General features: G+C 40.7%; 2 protein-coding genes across 2 annotated transcripts in view; one reads left to right on the top strand and one right to left on the bottom strand.

The window, feature by feature from the left end:
* The window catches only part of CLVS1 (clavesin 1), a 224529-nt gene extending 205611 nt beyond the window's left edge, over nucleotides 1-18918 (top strand). Inside the window, exon 6 of the mRNA XM_004372567.2 lies at nucleotides 16714-18918. Coding sequence (XP_004372624.1) covers nucleotides 16714-16801 — 88 coding nt within the window. The 3' untranslated portion in view covers nucleotides 16802-18918. The remainder of the gene's footprint in view (nucleotides 1-16713) is intronic.
* Nucleotides 18919-19111: 193 nt separating this feature from the next.
* The window catches only part of ASPH (aspartate beta-hydroxylase), a 188214-nt gene continuing 182714 nt past the window's right edge, over nucleotides 19112-24611 (bottom strand). Inside the window, exon 24 of the mRNA XM_023727723.1 lies at nucleotides 19112-20746. Within this exon, the coding sequence (XP_023583491.1) occupies nucleotides 20596-20746 (151 nt within the window). The 3' untranslated portion in view covers nucleotides 19112-20595. The remainder of the gene's footprint in view (nucleotides 20747-24611) is intronic.

Here is a 24611-nt window from a genome sequence, read left to right as displayed (position 1 = left end):
AAAACCACAATTCAAACGCATCAATTCTTTGGTCTTCTTTATTCATTGTCCAGCTTTCGCATGCAATTGAAAATACCATGGCTTGGGTCAGGCAGACCTTAGTCTTCAAGGTGACATCTTTGTTTTTCAGCACTTTAAACACTGCCCTAGTGTTTACAATGGAAAGCAAAGAGACTGATCTAACTTCATGGAAACTTCACTGACTGGGCCTTAACTGACAATCTTCATCCTCGTTAGTCCCAGGGGCCCCATCTCTGGTTTGCGCTCAGATATTTCTGTGTTTTGGTGTGGACTCAGTCTGCCATCCCGGCTATACAAGGAAAGGGATTGTTTAAAAAAATATGTCACTTGGTATTTCAGCCCCATTCAGCTTACTAATTTCCCAAATAAACATGGGTGTGCCAGCACTGAACGAAACACTCCAAGCCTAATGGTAGTGGAGTCTTGACTTCTCAGAAGCCCAAAATTTACAACAGGCAGAAAGGTAAAACTTCTCTTCCCTGTGCATCAAGCAAGCAGAAAGGAACCTGATAACTACACCCAGCAAGGGGTGTACACACGGTCACATCCATACACCTGGACAAATGAAGTCAGCTTGCGAAAAAGCAGAGCTGGTGTGGCTTAGGAGATCCTTGGCAAAGTGCTCCAGTATGTGCTCAGTCTGAAGCAGAAAGCAATGGCCAACACTCCCTGGGAGTATCCATTCAGCAAGTGTTTCTAGAGTATCTCTCTGTGCTGGGCCCACAGGCTTCTTCCTGTCTTTGGTGGAATTGAACGATGAGTATCAGGAAAGGACCTCAGCAAAAAAAGCAACACTATTGCAATATTGCATCACTGGTGAGACAATATTGCGCCACCCAGGGTGGTGCAAACAGTTAATGCACTCTGCTGCTAACCAAAACGTTGGAGGTCCAGGTCTACCCGGAGGTGCCTGGGAAGAAAGGGTTGATTATCTGCTTCCAAAAAATCAGCCATTGAAAACCCCATGGAGCATAGTTCTACTCTGACACACATGGGGTCGCCGTGCATTATAATCAACCGGAGGGCAGCTGGTGGTGCAGAAAAGCACAAATGTTACATTTTGGCTATGAATTCTGTGCTAGACATACCTCTGCCACCTTCAGAGTGTGTTCAGATTGAACGTGTATTCCCAGACTTTTTTTTAAAAAAAAAACACATGACAACACCATTCATATAAAGTCAAAACTTTTAATTCTTGTAATTTCCAGGGATCCTGAGTTGATTTTCAATACAGGCTGATTATAGACAAAGGTTGGCCGAATATGGGCAACAATTCCTCTTTTTATTTATTTATTAAACCTTAGCACTTACCAGGGATCCAGAAAACTATTCACGGAGGAAGAAGCCTAGAAGACCCTAGCTGTGTGTCTGCTTGCAGCAGTAGAAGACGAGCTGCATTCTTCAGAGAAACCATTCAGCTTAGTCTACCTTATATGTGAGGCAATTGGTGGGGCCAGTGTGTTCAGGTCTTGGCCAACAGGAGCCTACTTTTGTTCCCTTTGACCAAACTCATTCATCCCTATGTTCCCTAACCCCCCCCCGCCCCCGCCACCCAGATCCCACGTGGAAGAAGTGAGAAGATGTCATAAAGGCATTGTGAGCCATCTGATTTTGCGGGAGGGGAGAGCATGCCAGGCGTGATTTGAGATACCTGAGCCAGAGGAAATTGTAGGCCATCCTGTTCCCTCTTGGCTCCTGCCTGGGTGGTAAAAGTTAGCTTAACCATTTTCAGCTGCCAGTGGAATTGGCCATGCTCTGGGTAATCCTTCAGCCCGTAGTCATCTTTTTATGGGTTGAATTTATGCAATTGCTGGGTTACTACTCATTTCCGGCAGAAGTAATACATCATTGTGAAATAAAATCCATATGAAAAGAATGAGGCGTGGCAGCGTGGAAATACCAGGACCCTTGTCTTCTGATCTGTCAGGGCAAGGTTCCGTTTTACTGTGTGCAGTGGGAAACAGATGTTCTGTACGCTGCTACATTCAATAAAATTATGCAATGCATCATTTCTCGGTGAATGACTCCCAGTCTTTACTGTCCTCTAAGTTGTCTGGTGTCTGATTTCCTGCTCAAACAGGACCAGACTTCTTAGTTTTGGGGTGTCACTCCCACTCAGGCAACTAACGCCTTAAATGTCATCGCTTCTAGAAGCAAGGATCTCATGGGTAAGCCCATCAATGCCCCCTGTTTTGTGTCAGTTATGGGATCCTGGGGTGTTTCAGGGACGTTGACAGGAATTTGTTAACATTTTTTGAGACCTGAAGAAAAATAGGTGCATTGCCTCCTTATTGCTTATACATCAGACTGAGACGGATATCCTGCTTTTATTCAGCTTTCTTCTCTGCAGCCGAAATGAAGGCAGCCCCCGCCTTACACACACATCCTCTGTAGCCACGCAACTTGAGAGAGAAAGGAAATCCACGTGATAAATTTGGTCAGTAAGAAAATGAATGGGCCTCTTTAAAACACTGTGTACAGGGGCATGTTTCCTCTGCTTTTTAAAGAAGGACATGAAAAATTGTAAGATAAACGGTTCTGTGCTACTGGCAACACGAAGAAATGGGGTTGAATTAGAGGGAAATGAACAGATGAGGACGAACTCACTGGGTAGAGTTTCAAAAGCAAACTGCTTGATTCCTCACGCCGAGGTTCTGCAACAGATTCTTTTTACTGAAGCCTGCGCTCACATGCAATTACTTGGAAAGGGAGATGTTGCCTCAGCCAGAAAGACAAAGAACAATTTACTTCTTGTGAACACATTGCTGTCTGTAAACAAACATCTTGCCCAATTCCAATAAAGCTGATGTTGTTTGTGCTCAACGTCCACCCAGCAATCAATTTGCCTTATAACTTTAATGAGCAGACAGATGAGAACAAGTATTTGACGCGCCACGTCGTCCTTATGCACCCTGCGCTGCTCGTATCCCACACTACAGTTCCTCATCAGGTTTATGCAAACCTTGTTGGAGATGTCATTTGGGCTTGAGGTGTCCCAACTGTGAAACTGGAGTTTTTACGTAAAGGCCATGAATGGGCATTGTAGAGCATCAAGCATTTCATTGGAAACTCCTTCCAGGCCCTTAGGATGTGCCTCGCTGGGTCCCTGTTATTGCAGGGCTAGGCCTCAGAGAGCCCCAGTTCACCTTGCTCTGCTGGTTCTGCAGGTGGGTCTCCAGGGGCTTCATTTTCCCACACCATGCCCTCCTGGCTGAAGCAGGGGTTACACGCTTCTTTTCCTCTCTGTTTGCCTTTATTTCCCTCTTTTCCTTCCTCAGAATCCAATAGTCACCTTTTTCCCACTGATTTTTTCATTATATGACCTTGGGCAAGTCATTTAACCCCACTGAGTCTCAGCTTCCTTCACTATCAAGTGGGTATAGATAGATAGCTGCTGTTGAGTCAACTTTGACTCACGGTGACCTTATGTATAAAAGAATGAAACGTTGCTCGGTCCTGAACCATCCTCACGATCATGGGCATGGCATGTTCAAGTCCATCATTGTAGGTATTGCGCCAGTGCTTCTCAACAAGGGTCTCCTTTGTCCTCACTGGCCCTCAACTTCACCAAACACTGCATCCTCCTCCAGTGAGTGATCCTTCCTGATGAAAGCAAATAAGTCAGACAGTGTTCTGTTGTGATCCATAAGGTTTTCATTAGCTAATTTTCTGAAGTAGATTGCCCGGCTTTTCTTTCTAGTCTGTCTTAGTCTGAAAGCTCCCCTAAAACTTGTCCACCATGACCCTGCTGGTATTTGAAATACCAGTGACATAGCTTCCAGCATCAGAGCAACATGCAAGCCACCACAGTATGACAAACTAACAGGTGGTCGATAAAGTGTATGTAATGATCTGCATAACCTCAGGAGCTGGCTGTTACAGTCAAGGACCTGGAGGTTGAGAAAGTAAACCGGGAAGCACTATAGAAAGAATGTGAGAAAAAACACCTTTCTGCCCTTTCCAGAATTCTACATAAGAATTTCCATTCTGTTATAGTTTTTATTTCTTTCCAAATGGAAGCTTCTCACTAAAAATAAAATCCCCAATCCCCTAACAAAGAAGCCATAATGGCCAGGTGTGATGCCTTAAGGGGGATGTGTAGAGTGCCCCTTTGGAGGCTCAGATGTACATGGGCCATTTCCCTCTGCTTCACCTTCATTTCTGCCCGGGATGGTCTCAGGTCCTTTGTGTTCTTGGAGCCCCACACCCAGATCTCCACCCAGCATAGTGGGTGCGGTGCATGACGGGTAAAGCCAAGAAGAGGAAGGGATTCCAGACTCAGTGTCCTGCATCTCTTCCCTCCTGGCTGCCAAGAGGGCCTTGTCTGCACAGCCATTGCTTCCTGCCCACCACCCCCATCCCAGTCTAAGCCTGGCCTCTCTGGCCTAGATGACCACTGCATCCTTCTTGGTCTTTGTTAGTGCTGTGTCTTCCTTGCCGACTCTAACCTGTTATCCCTGTAGCCTCCAGTGTAATCTTTACAAATCACAGTGAGTCCACACCTCTGCCTAAAACCCTTCAAAGACTTGCCACTAGCCTCTTCTATAGAAAGGCTGCCTGCATTTCTGACCTCATCTAGACCCTTCCTGCCAAACTGGACTCCTCTGACTCATTGTGCCAAGCGTTTTCCTGCTCCAGGACTGCCTTGGCTCTGGGGTTGTCTTCCTCTTGCTCGGGACAGACTCCTCATCCATCAAATCTGACTTATCATATTTTTACGCAAATAATGCGTGCCTTCTGTGTTTGTTTGTCAACCACTCCCCACGCCATTTTCGTAAGCACACTATGCTAATTTTTTTTTTTTTTTACAGCAACCTGTAAAAATAAGTTGGCGTAGTAGCCTTATGAAAATACCTCGAGGGAGGAGGTAGCAGTTTGCAAATAAAGGTAGAAGGTCTGTGTTATTTGCATTAAAATATGATATTCTCCCACTCTCCAAAGTGGAGATCTTCCTCCTGCCCTTCCAGTGGGCCCTTCCACGCCTGTCCTGTGTTCTTTATCACAGAACTCGGTTTTCTTCTTAATAGAGATCACAATTCTATAATTACATATTTGTTGGTTTACTTACTTACTAAATCTCTCCTCTATAGATTATGTGCTCTCTGAGGGAAGGGACCATGCTGTCTTATTCACCAATATATATCCCATCCTGGGCTCAAGACATATTTTCCGGGGGAGACGGCCTAAGTTGGTGGCTTAGTCAGATACACCATTCTGTCCCCCTAAAGCAAAGACACGAGAAACCATGTGAATCAGATACACATGACAGTCTTGGAACCCTGAGCAGCAAACAGAAGGATGAAGAATTAGACTCAACACTGACTGGAAGGAGAAACTGAATGAAAACAGTGAATGAGGAGCTTTACAGATTTACATCATGTTCTAGCTCTAATGTTGCTTTGGTCCACTGGGGGTGTGCCCCACCAAGTTCAGAGGGCGTGTAAACATTACGATGCTCAGAAACTGACTGGTGGCTCGTTGTGCAGTCTGCGTCTAATGAATGATGACTGCATTCAAGGCAAGTGGTGTAAACCTCTGCAGACATGAGCTGTGTTGCTATCTTAAATTATGATTAGTAGCCGAAAAAGAATTTCCAGGAGTATCTGTAAGTCAGAAATGTATGATTTTAATGCCCTTTCTGACCCTCCTAGAACACCTAACCAGCCAGTTGCAGAGTTGATTCTGGCTCCTAGCAAGCTCATGTGTGTCAATAGTGGAACTGTGCTCCATAAGGTTTTCAGTGGCTGATTTTTCAAAAGTAGATTTCCAGGCCTTTCTTCTGAGGTGCCTCTAGTGGACACAAACCTCCAAACTTTTGGTTACTAGCCAAATGTGTTAACCATTTACACCACCCAGAATTCCCAGAACACCTAAACCCATAGCAAAATACATGTAGTAGCACATTTCATTCCTCAACATTCAATAAATGTACACAGAGCAATTACCAAATAATTCTAAGTATAGTTGACTGGTTCAGATATAGCATGGGCCACTAAGACTTCCATTGACCTCACTCTGATACGCCAGGTTCCTACTAAGGATTTGGACATGACACCCACCAGCTATGACCTTGAATGCTCTCAAGGGTGACTCTGCTTAAAGGAATTCTTTGTAAACTGCTCAATTAAATGAAGAATATTTTTGTAATGTAAACAGCCTATTGCTCCATATCTAGTTGCTAAATTTGCAGTCTCTTCTTTGGTTTTCTTCAAGTCAGGCAAACGTGGAATCTCTTTTATCAGAGAGGGCAGGGCCTCAGTTATTCCTGAAAGACTCATACTCCGGACAGTTAGTAAAATGCTAAACACTTGCAGTGTAAATAATCTCTCCTTCAAGAGCTGCAAGCACTTTATCATATCGTTTATCTTTCATGACCCTGTGGAGAGTATAGTAACATTTTATCCTCATTTTACAGATGAAAAAAACTCATGAGTACATTCCAACTCATAGCGACCCTATAGGACAGAGTAGAATGCCCCATGGGGTTTCCAAGGAGCAGCTGGGGGATTCGACCTTTTGGTTGGCAGCCAAACGCTGAACCACTGTACCACCAGGGCCCCAAAATAAAGATAGTAGAGGCTAAATACTTAGTGTACGACCTGGCATATAGTAAATGTTCAATAAATGATTGTGGATAGTGACGATGATGATAAACATCTGTAGGCAATAATTCTAAAAATATTCAAATAAAGTGTGTATAGATATCTTTTCCAGAACAACCTCAAACTGACTTCAAATGCAGCAAGCAAGAGTCACTGAATGCTGATTGGAATTTTTGTGTACATCTGGAAGGCTACAGATGAGATTTAAGAGAGGATGGTGGGGAGCTAGTCTTTGCAGCAGGAAACTGTGACCCGAGACAGACTTTTTGTAGAAATAAGCTACTTTCAATGAATGGAAACACTTTAGCAATGACACAGGAAAGTGGTTATTAGGTAGCACCTGGCAGCTTTGAATGCAACACTTGGAAACTCACAGAAGTAAAAACTGTTTTTAAACAGGTAAATGTTTTTGACTCATGAAACCTGAATGTATTGAGCAACTATTAATTTCAGGAATGGCTTTCCATGTCCAGACGAATTTGGGTCCATCCAGAGGCACCTCAGAAGAAAGGCCTGCTGACCTACTTCCAAAAAATCAGCCATTGAAAACCCTATGGCATACAGTTCTATTCTGACACACACTGGGTCACCATGAGTTGGAGCTGACATGACAGCAATTTTTTTTTTTTTTTTTGTCTTTTTGGCTTTTATGCTTAAAAGGAGGTGAAAACAAATGCTGAGGTAGACAGGTCCTTAGACTATTTGAGTAGTTGCCTTAATTTATGAATCCTGAATGTAGAACTTTGAAGAATGAACTCTAATTATTTTAAAGACCAAATGATGTTTGTAAGTGGTCTGGTAGAGTTCACAAAATCTTGGGGCTCAAAATGTCATCTAATCCAAGACCACCATTTTATAGTTGAAACAACATGGAGTCCCAGAAGCTGAGTGCGCTGCTCCTATGTCTACAGAGTGAGTAGAGAAGGGGGGCAAGAAGTGGCACCTACCCCGCAGACTAACTATCATTAGTCCACCCTGCCTCTCAGAGGGCCTGCTACACTCAACAGCAAAACACAATTTTTATTGTAGCATAAAGTTAATGCCAGTTTTGCTATAAAATAAACACACAGACAAAAAAAAGCAAACCCACTACCATTGAGTCGATTCCGACTCATAGCAACCATATACGTGGTCAAAAAAGACCTTATTTCTTTTTTTCTCCCTGAAGTTTTATTCATATTATTTATTCCTTTACAGATTAAATAAAGGTTATTTTTCACTCGCATCTAAATGATCACAAATTAATGGATTCTCAGCTAATGAACTCGCTTTCATGTCAGACTTCAAGCACAACAGTGATACTCAGAAGACTTCGCTCATGTCGCACAGCTTTCGTGTGCGTCAGTGTGAGGATTACGCGAATTAATGCGCGCGATGGCAGGGCAACAGCGTGAGGGTTACGCGAGTTAATGCGCGCGATGGCAGGGCAACAGCGTGAGGATTACGTGAGTTAATGCGCGCGATGGCAAGGCAATGATGCTATTTATGATGTCATTGCTGAGGCTCTTGAAGATGACCGCAAATTTCTAAGTGAGGGTTAATATATTCTTCTAGGCTCAGCCAAAAACATAAGGAAGTAAATGCGGTTGTAGACCAGCGCAGCCCAATAGAAATAGAATGTGAGTTACAAAAAACCAGTTGCCAGCGAGTTGACTCTGACTCATGGCGACCCCATGTGTGTCAGAGTAGAACTGTACTCCACAGGGCTTTCAGTCGCTGATTTTTTGGAAGTAGATCGCCATGCCTTTCTCCCAAGGAGCCTCTGGGTAGACTCAAACCTCCAGTCTTTGATTAGCAACGGAGTGCATTAAGTGTTTGCACCACTCAGGGAGTCCGTGAGCTATGTATGTACACTGTCCAATAGCCACATTAAAAACTAAAAAAAAAAGAAATGAAATTAATTTTAATAATATATTTTACTTAATTAAACATATCTAAAATGTTATAATTTCAATATGCAATTATTAAAAAATTATTAATGAGATATTTTATTTTTCATATTACATCTTTGAAATCCAGTGTGTTTATTACCTTTATAGCTCCTCTCAATTTGGACTGGCCCCATTCCAAGTCCTTAATAGCCACAAGTGGGAGAGTAGAACTGCTATGTAGGGATTTCAAGGCTGTGACCTTTCAGAAGCAGATCACCAGGCCTTTCTTCCAAGGCATGTCTGGGTGGCTTTGAAACGTCAGCCTTCCAGTTAGCAGCCGAGTGCTTAACCATTAGCAGCTCTTTATTGTACAGTGTTGCTCTTCATGAGCCCAACTCAACCGAAACAACCTGCTTTCATCCTTTCTGAAGGTGCCTGTGTTTTCTCTTGGCTTCTTCTTCTTTGTAATAAGATGGGTAGTCAGTACCCAAGCTCATCACATTTCAATAGGTATTTGTTATGTTTTAATTTGAGCTATAGTACATATAGTCAAGAGCTGTGAGTTGAATCTTTGCCTCACTCTAAAAATAGTTCACTTAAGAGACTATTAAAATACTTACTTTTCTTAGATTGTTTCTTTATATTTCCAGTTCAGTGAGTTGTGGCAAGTTACATTGTCAAAATAGAGAGAAGTTTATTTTTTATTCACTTTGATAGGGAAAAGGTTTGCTGCTTTATATGAGAAATACTTAGGATTATCTTATTTTGTTTTTAATTGATTTACTTGTCTGGTTCAGCAAACATTAATTGTTCCCTGTGAGCATAATCATGACATCTGCCAGGACGATTGGGATGATGAAGACTTTGGTAGCTGAACAGAAGAGCGTGCGTCTTAGAAGTATTCCTCATAACTCTATCCTCAAGGGCATTATTGAGAGCATTGTAGTAAAGAAAAAGGAAAAAAACTCATTGCTTTACACAACTGAAAACAACTCTAAATCCATTGGACTAAAAGCTACATAAATAATTCTTAATCAGATAGACATTTCTGTGTTACTTCTAAAAATTACAAGGTACGGAATAAGATAATAAGGTTAGCTTTCACGTGGAACAGTCTCATCTCTTATTTTACATTTTTGAAATATTAGTCTTTAATTCATCTTTGAAATGCTAGTCTTGCGTGCAGCAATACGATGCATGAGGCATCAGCGCATACAGTTCTCTCCTGTAGGTTTTATCATGGAGATAGGGGCCCTTTGAGTTACATTTATGCTTTGTGGCTACATTCGTAAGTGAACTCAATATGCCAAGATCTTCATTTTCTGGTCTGTAAATGGGAAAGAATGATAAGAGCTAAAAACTAATGAGCACTTATACTAAACTACCACCAGTCTACACAGTTTACCTGCCCTCATTCATCTCGTCTGCGTTACCACTCATGAGGTAGGCACTGTCCTATCACCATTTTACAGATGAACAAACAGAATTCTCCCAAGATCACAAAGGGAGAAGTAGAGCCACCGTTCAAACCCAGGCCAGAGGTCCTCAGGGAAATATCCCGGAAACTTGAGGTTATTGACATTCCTGTGAAGCACAGTTCTACTCTGAAACACGTGGGCTTGCCATGAGTCGGAGTTAACTAGATAGCAACTGGTTTGGTTTGGTTTGCTTAAATGTATATATATGTATACACAGATATACACACACACACATATCCTGATTCACACAAGTGCTGTGAGCACCAACACCATCTTGGAGGGTTGCCTGAATCGCCTCTGAGGCTTGGTAGCTCCGGTTCTAGGACTCTTGGTGAATGCCTGGGATTTAGGAGCAGAGTTCCTGTGTTCCTATTCAGAGTCCACAGCTCAAGCCAGGTAATGCGAGTTCATTAATAAGAAGAATACATGGTGGTTGTTAGCTGTTGAGATAAGGTAGCTGCATAAAACTCTGGAGATGAACCTCTGCCGGGGAAGCGCAACTCTCGGTCCAGCGTAGATCTATGGAGACAGACTGGTTCATGGCCAAACTTTCCATTTCCATCCTGTTCTTCTCTGGCTTTAATTGCCTTTGGGATCAGTGAAAATTAAACCATAGCCATAGATCCTTGATTATATGGAGTGGGTAAACTTCCAAATTTGGGGGACAAAAAGGGAGAAAAAGATGGAGGATAGGAGAGGGAGGAGGAGGAAAAGGAGGAAGAAGAGGAGGAGGAGAAGAGGAGGGGATGAATGAGAGAATGAGAATAATAGTAGAAAAACAAAATGTGGTATCAAGGCTAGAATGTGTCCTTTGTTAGGGCTGTCTGCTACACCACTGAGATAACCTTGACTGGAATAACTTAAATCACCCCCTTGCCTACCCTTGGGGTTAAGCTGACTTTCTGTGTTGGAAAGAGGACCCAAAAGAAAAGTCTTCAATATTTATTTTAGTAGAAGTGTGAGGCTCTTCATGAGAAAGCAAAACCACTGAATGGAGTGGTTATTACCAAAAAGGTTCTGGATAAGGAAGCCTCGAGGTGAGTGACTTGAGGATGGTGAATGTACTAAAGGCAAAGTTTCTCAATACTGTTTAGCAGTGGTGGAGACATTATCAGTGAGCAGTTGATCAGTTTTCCCAGGCAATAATTTGACTCAGCTAAACAAACTGGGGACAAGATTTAAGAAGAGTGTTTCCTTTTGTTTTGTTAAAAAAAAATGTAGTACAATATATATAACATAAAATATTTTAATTAAACTGTATAATTCAGTGACATTAATTCCATTCACAATTATGTGCAACTATCACAACTATTTATTTCCAAAAGTTTTTCATCACCAGAAACAGAAACTCAGTACCCCTTATGCAATAACTTCCCTTTCCCCCACTTCCCTATTCCCTCCCCTTACCCCGCATTAGGAAACCCTGGTGGGCTAGCAGTTAAGTGCTAGGCTGCTAACCAAAAGGTCTGCAGTTCAAATCTACCAGGTGCCCCTGGGAAACTCTATAGGGCAGTTCTAATCTGTCCTGTTGGGTCTCTATGAGTCAGAATCGACTCAACAACAACAGGTTTGGTTTTTTTGTTTTTTTTTGGTTTTACCCCCCATCATCCCCTGGTAACATCTAATCTACTTTGGTCTCCATGCATTTGCTTATTCTGGATAATTCAGAAGGATCATACGGTATTTGTCCTTCTAAGTGTGATTTATTTCACTTAGCCTAAAGTTTTTAAGGTTTATCCATGCCATAGCATATATCAGAACTCCATTTCTCATTGTGGCTAAATAATATTCCATTATATGTATATATTACATTTTCTTTACCCAATCATCTGTTGATGGATACTTGGGTTGTTTCTACCTGTTGCCTACTGCGGATAATGCTACAATGAACACTGGTGTCCAAGTATCTATTTGAGTCCCTGCTTTCAAGTCTTTTGGGTATATACCTAGTAGTGGAATTGTTGGGTCATCTGAAGGCTCTGTTTAACTTTTTGAGAAACTGCCCAACTGTTTTCCATAGCAACTACACCATTTTATACCCTCAGTAGTTAAGTACAAGGGTTCCAATTGCTCTGCATCCTCACCAGCACCTGTAATTTTCTTTCTTTTTTTTGATAATAGCCATCCTGGTGGGTAGGAAGTGGTATCTCATTGGGGTTTGAATTTGCATTTCCCTAATGACTACTGGTGTTGAGCACCTTTTCATGTGCTTATTGGCCACTTGTATATCTTCTTTGGAGAAATGTCTATTCAAGTCCTTTTGCCCATTTTTTAATTGGGTGGTTGGTTGTCTTTTTGTAGGTCTTTCTGTATTCTGGATATTAAACCCTTATCTGAGATACGGTTTCTGAATATTTTCTCCCATTCTATAGGTAGTCTTTTCACTTTCTTGATAAAGTCCTTTGATGCACAAAAAATTCTGAATTTTGATGAAGTCCAATTTGTCTATTTTGTCTTTTGATGATCATGTTTTTGGTGTCATATCTAAGAATCCATTTCCAAATACGAGGTCCTGAAGCTTTATTCCTATGTTTCCTTCTAAGAGTTTTATACTTTTGTCTCTTATATTTCGTTTAAGAGATCAGCTGCTAACCAAAAAGGCCAGCAGTTTGAATCTACCAGCTGCTCCTCTGAAACCCTATGGAGCAGTTCTACACTGTCCTGTAGAGTTGCTATGAGTTGGAATTGACTCAATGGCAATATTTTTTTTTTTTTTTTTTTTGGTTATTTAGGTTGTTGATCCATTTTAAGCTGATTTTCACGTATGGTGTGAGATAGGGGTCCAACTTCATTCTTTGTAGTAAGCTGTGTAGTAAGTTTTGATATCAGGAGGTGTGAGTCCTCTGACTTTTTCTTTTTCTGGCATGTTTTGGTGATTTAGAGTCCCTTGAAATTCAGTATGAATTTAAGAACAAGCTTTTGCATTTCTGCAAAAAAGACTGTTGGAATTTTGATAAGGATTGCCTTGAATCCGTAGATCGCTTTTAGTAATATTGACATCTTAACATTAAGTCTGCTGATCCATGAACATGGATGTGTATCTATTTATTTAGATCTTATTTAATTTCTTCAAAAATGCTTTACAGTTTTCAGTGTACAAGTCTTTTACCTCCTTGGTTAAATTAATTCCTAGACATTTTATTCCTTTAGGTGCTATTGTACATGGAATTGTTTTCTTAATGTCTTTTTTAGATGGTTAATTGCTGGTGTATAGAAATTGGCTTCATTTTTTACACTAGGTTTTTGTAAAGGCAACATTTGCTTTATATATTTTTTCTAATGAAGCTGAAATACTACACAATATAGTGTGTTACTTATATCAACAGTTATTGTGTGACCAGGTAAAAGCAAATGTGTCATGATAAAAGGAAATAGGCTGAACTTCTTGTGCAGGAAAATGTAGACAGAGAAAAGATTGTTTGGTTTCTTGTGCTCAGCACCTCAGAATTGTCCTATTGTTACCTGCCATTCACCCAAGACATACAGTTTATTGACTGAGATAAGACAGCCTGGATTCTGGATTTCTGCTCTCTGTACATGCATTGAAAGAAATAACACAAATCCCAAATTTGACCCCGTGTGGAGGAGAGAGTGAAAGTCAGTCACCTGAACAAGGACTATGAATGATGAAAGTGTGAAAGGTACATTTTTCCTTCCTTTAAGAGCTAGCACCTCCCCTCCCCCAAACTGTCTCTCCTCCTGGGTAATGGGATACCTGTCATAGCATCTTGTGTGGCTGTTTCTGGGTCTATGGCTGGGTAACTGATACAATGTTGTCACAAAAGAATGAAGATTTCTCAGTCCCTGGCATAGAGCCAGAGAAATTCACAAACACTTCTTAGCATGAGTGTGAATAAATGCTTTTCATTTGAAAACTCATTAGTTAATTATTTGTTGATTTTTTTTTTTTCCCATAAAGGCAGGGAACGTTTGGAGACACATCCAATACTCATTAAAATCACAGATAATAATTTGGAGGGATAACAAATGTCAGGATTTGAGAGGATGCAGATAGGATGGAAATACAAGGCAAATCCAATCATATGGAATTTAATACTCAACCACACACATTCAAGATGGGAGAGAAATGGCTTAACAGCAGCATGTGTAAACACAACCACATTTTTCTTGGGTGGTGTTACGTGAGTGCCAGAAAGGCTAGTGCAACTTTAGTTGACCTGAACAAAAGCGTACAGAAAAAAAAAAGGAAGCAATAATTTCACTCTATTCTAAGGTGACACAAGGAGTATTTTGTTCAATTGTAGGTAAGTCAGCTGATAAACAGATTCAGGTGCCTGCCAGGTAGTCTGTTTTAGAGACCTTGACACAAGAGGAATCTGGTTAGCCTTCCGGGGTGGAGGACGGCTGGAGGGAACCAGCTAGAACTGAATACTTAAAGGGCTGGTATATTATGTAAAAGATGGATTGTACATACTCTAGTGGCTCCAGCAGGCAGAACCAGAAGCAGTGTGTGGAAGTTTCTGAAAGACAGATTTGAGTTCAGCTTAAGGAAGAACTTTCTAGCAGAGTTGTCCCTCATTGGAGATTTCCTATTAAGTTAATCTAGAGGAGTTGCTAAGTTTCCTTCTAACTCTGTAGCTGAGATTCACTTGCCATGTTGTAAAACACAGTCAACTTCCATGAAAACCCATTGCCATCAGGTTGATGCCAACTCATGGTGACCCCACGTGTTACAGACTAGAACTGCTCCATAGGGTTTTCTTGGCAAATGCAGTTTGATGTTTTTAAAGTGGGATGGCCATCAATAGCCTCCATTTTGATAAGGATCTGTAGGGCAAAGCACTGAGGCAGGCTGTACAAGGGGCTGGAGGGGGTGGCCTGTGTGGGCAGTTGTGCTCCTCTGCTTTTATTCATGCTTGCTAATGTCTGCTTTGAGGCATCGGTGGTTCAGTGGTAGAATTCTGCCTTCTACATGAGAGGAACCAGATTCGATTCCTGGCCAAAGCACCTAATGCGCAGCCACCACCCATCTGTCAGTGGAGGCTTGTATGTTGCTATGATGCTTAACAGGTTTCAGTGGAGCCTTCAGACTAAGATAGACTGGGAAGAACGGCCTGATGATCTGTTTTTGAAAATCAGCCAGTGAAAACCCTCTTGATCCAACAGTCCGATCAGCAACTGATCACGGGGATGGAGCAGGACCAGGTAATGTTTGGGGTCACCATAAGACGGCAGCCTACCAGATGGTAGCTAACAATGTTTGTTTCAATGCCTTTGGAATCCTAGTTTTTGAGTTCCTTTATATAAGTCCCCCCTCCCACCCAATAAACACATACACCAAGCCCTCAACAGAAACAAAGAGGGAATAGCGTAGGAAGTATGTAAAAATGCTGAGGCGAAAACACTACCTGGGGGTGACTCTACCCTGTCCCAGCAGTAAATAAATCCATTTCACTTTCAAAGGTTAGGCTTGGCCCCTTAAGTTGGGCAGGATGCATGGATTGTTTGAATGGATTCATATTTAGAATATAAACTAATTGTTCTGAGACAATTGTACTGGTTTGCTTCTTGGTTTCTTTATTAATAGCACCACCCCTTAGACTTGTTGTGAGGATGAAATAAGTTAATACCCGTAATGCACTTAGAACAATACTAGGTGCAATATAACTAGTATTAGTGTTATTATATTTGTAAATTGTGCTTATTTGCACAATCTAACGCCACCATTTTCTTACTGTTTAAATAATTATTTTTAGTATGCAAACATTTATTGAATGCCTATTGTGTGCAAAGCTCTTATAACCTTTCCTATAAATGGAATAATAATTCAAGTTTTAATCCATATTAAGTTTTAATCCATATTATAACCAAACCAAACCCAAAGCTGTTGCCCTCGAGTCAATTCCGACTCACAGTGACCCTATAGGACAGAGTAGAACTGCCCCATAAGGTTTCCAAGGAGCGGCTGGTGGATTCAAACTGTTGACCTTTAGGTTAGCAGCCTAAGCCCTTAACCACTGGGCCACCGGGGCCCCATCCATATTATAAACCCAGGGAAACTAAAGATCACTACTGCTGTTGCGCTGGTGAGAACAGAGTGCTCCACACATTGACAGATAGTCTTAGGACTCTCTCTTTCTCCTGCCTGAAAAGCCAATATACTGATATTCTTTGTACTGGCAAAGGAATTTATTTTTGCCATTAAGGCTAATAAACCAAAGAAAAACCCATTGCCATCAAGTCGATTCCGACTCACAGTGACCCAATAGAACAGAGCAGAACTGCCCCACAGGGTTTCCAAGGTCACATTCACAGGTTCTGGGTTGTCTTAGTTACCTAGTGCTGCTCTAACAAAAATACCACAAGTGGGTGGCTTTAAAGAAGAGGAATTTATCGTCTCACAGTTTGGGAGGCTAGAAGTCTAAATCAGGATATCAGCTCTAGGTAGTCCCAGGGGTTCCTTGGCCTTGGCATCTACCTTCTGTTTATTCTGCTCTTTTTATAAGACACCACTCAGAAGGGATTAGGTTTAGGACCCACCACCCACCTTACTCCAGTATGGCCTCATTAACAAACAGAAACGTCTGTTTCCAAATAGGGCCATATTTATAGGTACAGGTTCGTATTTCAACGTATCTTTTGGGGAGTTATAGTTCAGTCCATCACATGGATGGATATAAATTTTTGAGGGACACTTTTCAGCCCAGTACACCCCCGTTTCCCAAATGGTTGCCACCATGAATTATTTGTAATGGTGTCTTTTTCCTCCCATCTTACTAGATCTCAGTCTGTGGTAGAAGCTGGGACCCTGAAACATGAGGAGAAAGGAGAAAGTGAGAACACCCAGCCACTCCTGGCTCTGGACTGAACCCCAGTCACCTAGATGCTCTGCACATCGCCAGCCTTCAGTGGTTCCAGCCACCCAGGAAGCACATGTGCAACTGACCCTCACAGACACGTGCATCTGGCTTGACCCACACCTTCTACTCTGCCATCCAGTAATGAACGTTACCAGCCATCGGTCTGAGCAGCCAACATTGAGCAAAGACTTGAGGGATGCTCTTTTTCAGTGAGGGGATTGGAAGATGAAGCAAGGCATTCATGTAAACAAGAGTCCCCTCCTTCCTTATTTATGGTATTAAATGAATTGAAAAAAGAAAAACTAAATTTGATGCACATTCTGCTTTAGGACAAATATTTTTCTGAGGCATTGCACAGGGACCTTCTCCAGTTTTTGCAAATTAAGTGCATTTTCAAGTAAATACATCCGAGTTAAACTGTGCAGACACAACTGTCAAGTTTAATGTAGTGCAAAAGTAATTTCCATTCTTACTGAATCTTTTTCTTTGACCTCATCACCAGCATCAAATTGTCCAGTCTATGAGCATGTTCTCATAGCTCTGGCTGTTTGCAGAGTCTGAATCCTGCAAAAATGATTTTGATGTTATGTCATTTACTAAGCCACTAGATGACTATAATGAGCTGACTTTAAAAGAAGACACACACACAATTTGAAATAAGATTATTTCATCTTAACAATGTGCTTTCCCATAGGCAGCCCCAGAACCCATTAGTCCAGTGTGTGTCTGCGGAGAGGAGAATCTCATTGAAAACATATGTCAGTGATGAATGAATCCATTCAACTTGTATCACTTGGGTCACTACAGCAAAGAAAAGAGCTACCAAACCATTTAACCCCCAACCCTCTTTCAACCAGTTAAATGAGTGCAGAAAGGGCCTGGCTGTTGCTGAGAGGGTAGATATTCAATCATGGAGGAAGACTCTTACTTTTGAAGGAATGGCTACATACACAAGTGCCAAGAATAAGAGAAGACTAGGAACACAGGATGAAATGCCAAAGATCATTTTATTTCTTTATCTATTCTTCTTAGAAATGGAGTCCCCAACTACCCGTTCAAAGGGAATTAGATTGAAAATAAACAGACATCATAGGATATGATATCCTTACTTGTTTCATGTTTCCTAAAACCAGTTGTACATTTTTGCATATCTCTTATTCTCCCAGCCATCTGCATGACATGGACATTTATTAGTATGACAAGTTGGTGCTCAATGTCAAAAGTATTTTAGTTGATAACGGGCAGTAAAATATGATTTTTAAATTTTAAGCATTTGGGAGAGTTAAGCTGTTAACTGAACGATTCAAAGAAAGAGGTGATTCTTCTGGTCATAGCCACCCCCAGTAAGTATTATTACTAATCTTAGCCATTTATTTAATCTCTTTCTCAGTAGAGCTAATGTTTTAATTTTTTTTCCTACTGCTACAGAATAATAACAGCAGTAATTTTTATATTCCAATAGGCAATACACCCTTGAAGAAATGCAATTGAAGTGAAATTAAAAATACTTCTTGACCAACTGTATCACAGTATAAATGAAACTAATTCATCTTGTGTAGACATTTCAAATCACAAAATAATACTGAAGTAATTCTACCAATGCAATGACTAAAATACTTTTCTTACATACCATGACTTAGGGAAGAAAGATGACGAATTAAAGTGAATTAGAAAATCCACTTTATTGCTTGGTTCTATAAAACAGTTGTGGGATCCAAGTATTTAAGATATTATTGGAGTTAATTATTGTCAACACCGTGCAACAGTGATAATAATTCTGGCTTTTCAACTGGCAGTATTTAGAATCCTACTGTAGTGACCCAATTTTAAATGCCATATTATATTTACTAAGTTAATAAGAGCTAGTTTTTACTCTATTCCATAATTTCCATAAACGAATGTAAGACGATGGCTCAACAATGAAAATCTATGGTTTGAATTTTCTTTCTGTGTATGCAAGATACATACAAGAACCAAATTCAGTAACTGACATGAATGTTAAAACAGGAGCATTGGATTGTATTGTCCTTTGTCCAGTCATTTCCTCTGTTCAATAAATACTCAAGGACACAAATACCTTTTTATTTTTTCAAGAGTTTGCTTTTTCTTCTGGACTTTGGTGAGTCATTTTGATATTTTTCTTCCCACACCTCTTCATCTATTTTAGTGGGATTTTTTTTGGAACATTGGAAAACAGAAGGGAACAGGACAAATATTTTACAAACTCTTCTACTGGAAGCTAATGTCCTTAAGGTCAAGCAAAAATGGTCAATTTCAATCTTAGTTTTTTTTTTTAATGAGAGAAAGAAAGCCTCCCCTTTGTCCTTGGATGGAGAAGAAACCACAAATGTGTTCTCTACTTCTGAACGACATTTGGTCATCTATGTGTCATGTCTTCAGCATTTTTGTTCATGGTGGCTTAGAGTTCAGTGCATGAATATCATCACATCTTAGAGCTAACATTTCTAGTTAGCTTTCATTTAAAAAATACAAAAGTTAATGCATTACACTTTACTAAATTAATGACCTGATCATCTTTGGAATGAATAGGCAAGATGGTTTTTCAACTGTTATTGCTATGTTGTGGGTAATATTAAAACTAAACTATGGCTAATAATTGCTATTTCAAAGTGTCACTTAATGTTTAAATGGCAGAAGTTTCTCAAGCCAGGGAGATAGAAAAGTCTTTCAAACTCTTCCAAAGAGGAAAGCGATCTCTATCTACATCCTACACACAAGACAGAGATCCTACACTCTTCTTCCCCTTCTACTCGCTATCCTTAATACTACAGAATTGTGACGAGGATGCTCTGAAGGACCAAGGGACATTTTTTTGTCACCCACATGCATTGATGGTAGGTAGTGACACTCTGTCGATGGGCAAAGAAGCCAGGAGCCGGGCGCCCCTAGCAGCCTCCTATCTACCTGATTCTCAGAGGAAATTTTCACTTTGAGAAATTTTGTTCTTTTTCCCCCTAGCCTTAATACGTGGCATTAAAAAAAAAAAAAATTCACGTGGCATTTTTCTAGTTAAATATAAAATGATTTCATGTCATTTTTTGGTATAAAAATTCCTCTTAGAGCTTTTGACACTCTGTCATTAGCACAGTGAGGGGAGAAATTAATTAAGACACTCTCAATGAAGACAACAAAGCAAAACAGACTCAATGGGTAGAGATCAGTACAGTTCATAGACATTCGCATAATGACATCTTTGCCCTTCATGTCAGGAAATTAAAACTGCTTCTTTCATGTGAATGTCTTTTACTGAGAAGAATTAAAAGAGAAAAGTCTACATTCACTAGGGAAGCTACCATTAAACAGCTAGAAGTAACACCTGTCCACAGCTTGCCGTTAAAATCAACAATAAAAAAGTAGTGGTGCATGATGACAAAATAGTCTAGCTACCCTGCAAAAATATAATTGCATAGAAAAACGACAAACTACAGCTCTCCATTCACAGTTTCTACATATATCCTCATGGTACACCAATTCAGACCTCTTCTAAATGAACAAAATATCTTTGGCTGGCAAGGTGGACGCTATCATATATTCACCTTAAATATGAGCATGACACCAGTGCTGTCAGGGGATGAAATACAGCAGGGCACTTCCTATATGAACTGGAGCTAGGCAATGATTCCTTTTAGTGTCTTCTAACTCTAGGAAGAGGCTTGGTATTTTTCAGGCTGCAAGTGAAGGGAATTGAAAGCCTTGGTGTTTGAACTTCTCTCCCTGAACCCAAGGAAACAAAACCAGAAAGCCAGCCTTTCTTCAGCGAGTCCTGGGCCTGCAACACAGGCTAAATTGCAGGAAGGCTGTGCCTCTGCTGTGGTGTCAGCTCTGGGTGCCACACATCCACGATGAAGATCAGCCGGAAAGACGAGGCATCCTGCCACACCTCGTGCTCAAAGGAATCGTCAAAGATGAGCACCTTGCCTTCTTCCCATGTCCTGGAACAGAAAACATGGACTCTTGAGCACAGCCTTGGGTGGTTCAGATAGAAAACAACAACAAAAAAACCTGTTGCTGTCGAGTCGATCCTGACTCATGGTGACTCCATGTGTTACAGAGTAGAACCGCTCCATAGGGTTTTCTTGGCTCTAACCTTTTTGGAAGCAGATCGCCAGGTCTTTCTTCTGAGGTGCTGCTGGCTGGGTTCCAACCTCTAACCTTTAGGTTAGTAGTCCAGCACAAACTGTTTGTGCCACCCAGGGACTCAGATGTCTGAGGATAATTCATGTCTATATGCAGGAAGTCACTTTTATGATAAACTTTGGAATATAAACAAGTAAGTGGAGCCTCAAGCCAGAATTTATTCTTTTCTGGATGATTAAGAAAGTAATTTCAGGATTCTTACTATGAACATCAATTTTCACTGTTCAACACTAAAGATGTACGAAGGGCAGGGGATTGGTGAGGAAGGTATCCTGATATTGTTACATGTCCCGCCTTTACTCTTGATGAAACCCTAAAAGAGGATTGCTCAGCCACAGGCATGGAACGCATGCCCTGCAGCTCATGCCCAGTGACTTGGACTCCATGGAGAGGCTCTCTTCCATGGCCTTTCACACACTGGGCTTCCAACCAGTTCATTTCTGTTGGAACCCCTGCTGAGAACCTGCATTTCTAACATGTTTCCTGCTGAGAATTTGCATTTCCACCCCAGACATACTGAATCAGAATCTACTTGTTAACAAGATCCCTGGGTGATTCTTATGTATAGTTTCCTGGGAACTTGTTAGAAATGCAAATTCTCAGCAGGGGTTCAAACCAGAGCAAACCAGTTCAAAGCCCTGTTCAGACCTTGGGTTAGACCTTCGGGCAGTGGTCGTGTCTTGGGCATCTCTTTACCCCTTGGGCTACCTAGCACAGTGCCTGCACATTGCCAAGACATTCTTCCAACCCATTCCATTTGTTCAAGTTCCATTTTATGGAAGAGAGGAGTTTAGGAGTTCAAACCCTGTGACCAGGAAGCAGATAACAAAGTATTTTGTTTATATTTTCAGTGTCATCTGCTATACTAGTGGGATGTCTAAGGCATAGTTTTAATCAATGCTGCAAAACACCCTTTAGGCCTCCAACAGTACCTCATAAGATATCTGGAGAGGGTCTAAAATCTACATATAGTGTTAGACTAAACTAGGCCGTCAAGAAGGGACTATGTAGGGGACAAATGACACAATGCTTTTCAAATCCAAGGACATTGTATTAGCCATGCAAATGTTCTCTTTTAAAAATAGACATTAATTGGCAATCTATTAAATGCTGTTATGTTTTTAAATGAAAATTTTACTAGGAAATTTTCTTTAGATACTAAAATTCCATTTAAGCATTTGAAATTTTATATCCTCGATTAGAAAAAAAAATTAAGATTACTGGATGGAAAATGATAGCTCAATTTCAAGTTACTGTATTATCATAAGGTAGCTTACCTTAAGAAAACTATTTCTACTCATTACTAGGGAATTAATCAACCTTAAATTAGGTAATGTAATATATTGCAAGGTTTCTCAAATTCAGCACTAACTGACATTTTGGTCCAGATAATTCTTTGTTGTGGGGGCTGTCCTGGGCACTGTAAAATGTTTACCAGCATCCTTTGCCTCTACCCAGTAGATACCAGTGGTACCTTTCCCAATTATAGTAACCAAAATTATCTACAGTCATTGCCAAATGTCCCTTGTTGGGGTAGGGGGAAGCATGGTCCAAGTTGAGAACTGCTGACGTATTAAATGAATTTGATGATAAAATTTCCAAATTAATTAAAATAACTGGTAAAGTAACTAATAATTAAAGCTGTAGTTCAGCTCTCCATCCCACCTTTGTGTTCTGTCTCAAACACCTGGCCTAACAGCTCACATTCAGTAAACACGTGTTGACTGACCCTTTGATACAATTCCTCTGGAGGTTCTGGAGGTTCAAAGACAATAATGTTCCATCCAACTTAACAAAGGACAGAAATACATAGACTCAGGAGCAAATGATTGAATAAGTCAAACATGTATTCACTAGCATGCAAAAAGAAACTTGAAAAGAAAGGCAAAGCTAAGAAAAGAAAAAAATGACAATAAGAAAAAGAAGGAAATGGTTTATAGCTTATACAGAGTTTGTTATCAGCTGCTGTAGAGTTGGCCCCTGACTTACGGCAACCCCATGCACAATGGAAGAGAACACTACCTGGTCCTGTGCCAACCCCATGATTGGCTGTGGATTGAACCACTGTGATCCATTGGGTTTTCACTGGCTGATTTTCAGAAGTAGATCACCAGGCCTTTCTTCCTAGTCTTAGTCTGGAAGCTCCACTGAAACCTGTTCAGCATCAGATCAGCATGCAAGTTTTCACCTACAGATGGGTGGTGGTTGTATATGAGGTACACTAGCCAGGAATCAAACTCGGATCTCCTGCATGGAAGGAGGACATTCTACCACTGAACCAACCTGCCTCTCTCTGCAGAGTTAGGCAATCTTTTCTAGGTTTTGGTGTTGTTGGTAGAATGTCAATGTGTACCACTGACAAGCCTACAGTACGGGCAGAAAAGAAGGGGAAAAGAGTGCATGAACTGGGATGGCAAAGGGGGTATGTGGTTAAGAGAGAAGGGGAGAGGAGGGATATAGCACGGTGGATAGGTTACGGTCTTTGAAACGAGGCCGATTTAAACCTCTGCCATTATTTCTTACGTGACCCTGAATGAGTTAATTGACATATTTGAGGCTTTGTGACATTATCTGCAAAGTAAATGTGAGGATTAGCATAGTGGTTGACACATAGCAGATATTCAACTAATGGCGAGATTATAAAACATAGGAAGAGAAATATAGAAAAAATAGGAAAAAGACAAAAGATAGTTGTGATAATGTTAGGAAGTGGTATGATGTTACCCAAAATCACAGTGGCATTGTTTCCTGTGGAAAACTTCCAAGGGGGCGAGATGTCAAAAATCTTTAGCGAATTTGTGAAAAATACTTGTGGAGCAGGAGCAACAACGATTCTTAAAGTTTTTTTTTTTTTAAGGTGGTAGAGAACCTGGAAGCTACTTAAAATACTGGAGGTACTTAAAAAACTAAATAGAAAACTCTAGGTTACACGAAATGACATCTTTCACTGACTTCTGACATCTTTTACTAGATAGGTCTAGCAAAGCCAAAAATTTCAGAAGGCTTTGTGGGAGAAAAATTTAAAACCAAGCATTCCATTCATTAACTTCCATTCGCTGTGAATTGAGAAAGCTTTCAGCACTCGAACGCAGTGGTTCACTAAAGGCACACCAGCTTCTGTAATAGTGTTTGAGAACCATGGTTTGTGGCTTTGGAGATATGTTATTACGTCAAATATCGACAAGTGTAAATCGTTAATTAAACAATTTTTTAACACAAAGTCTGACAGGTATTCCAAAGGGTTGTTAAGAAGATCTCTTTAGGGCCATGGTAGCACAGTGTTTAAGAGCTTGGCTACTAATCAAAAGGTCGGCAGTTCAAATCCACCAGCCGCTCCTTGGAAACCCTACGGGGCTGTTCTACTCTGTCCTATAGGGTCGCTCTGAGTCAGAATCAACTTGACGACAACAGGTTTTTTTTTGTTGTTTGTTTGTTTTTTTTTTAGAGCCATAAAACCATATGAGGAGACATGTCCTATTTGATTCCTACTTGCTGTTGCTTTTTCTGTCTTACATTTTCCCAGAAAATAGCAAAGATACTCAATTATCAATTACTTCTTAAGTGTAGGTTGCTTCTAAATACTTAAAAATAAGTGGTGTCTTTCATTCAGTAATAAGGGCTAGAATGACTGAAAGTGTAGGCCTAATTGACCTAAAAGGG

This window comes from Trichechus manatus, unplaced genomic scaffold (genome assembly GCF_000243295.1).
Source record: "Trichechus manatus latirostris isolate Lorelei unplaced genomic scaffold, TriManLat1.0 scaffold00018, whole genome shotgun sequence".
Classification (NCBI taxonomy): Eukaryota; Metazoa; Chordata; class Mammalia; order Sirenia; family Trichechidae; genus Trichechus; species Trichechus manatus.
This window is presented reverse-complemented; position numbering and strand designations above follow the sequence as displayed.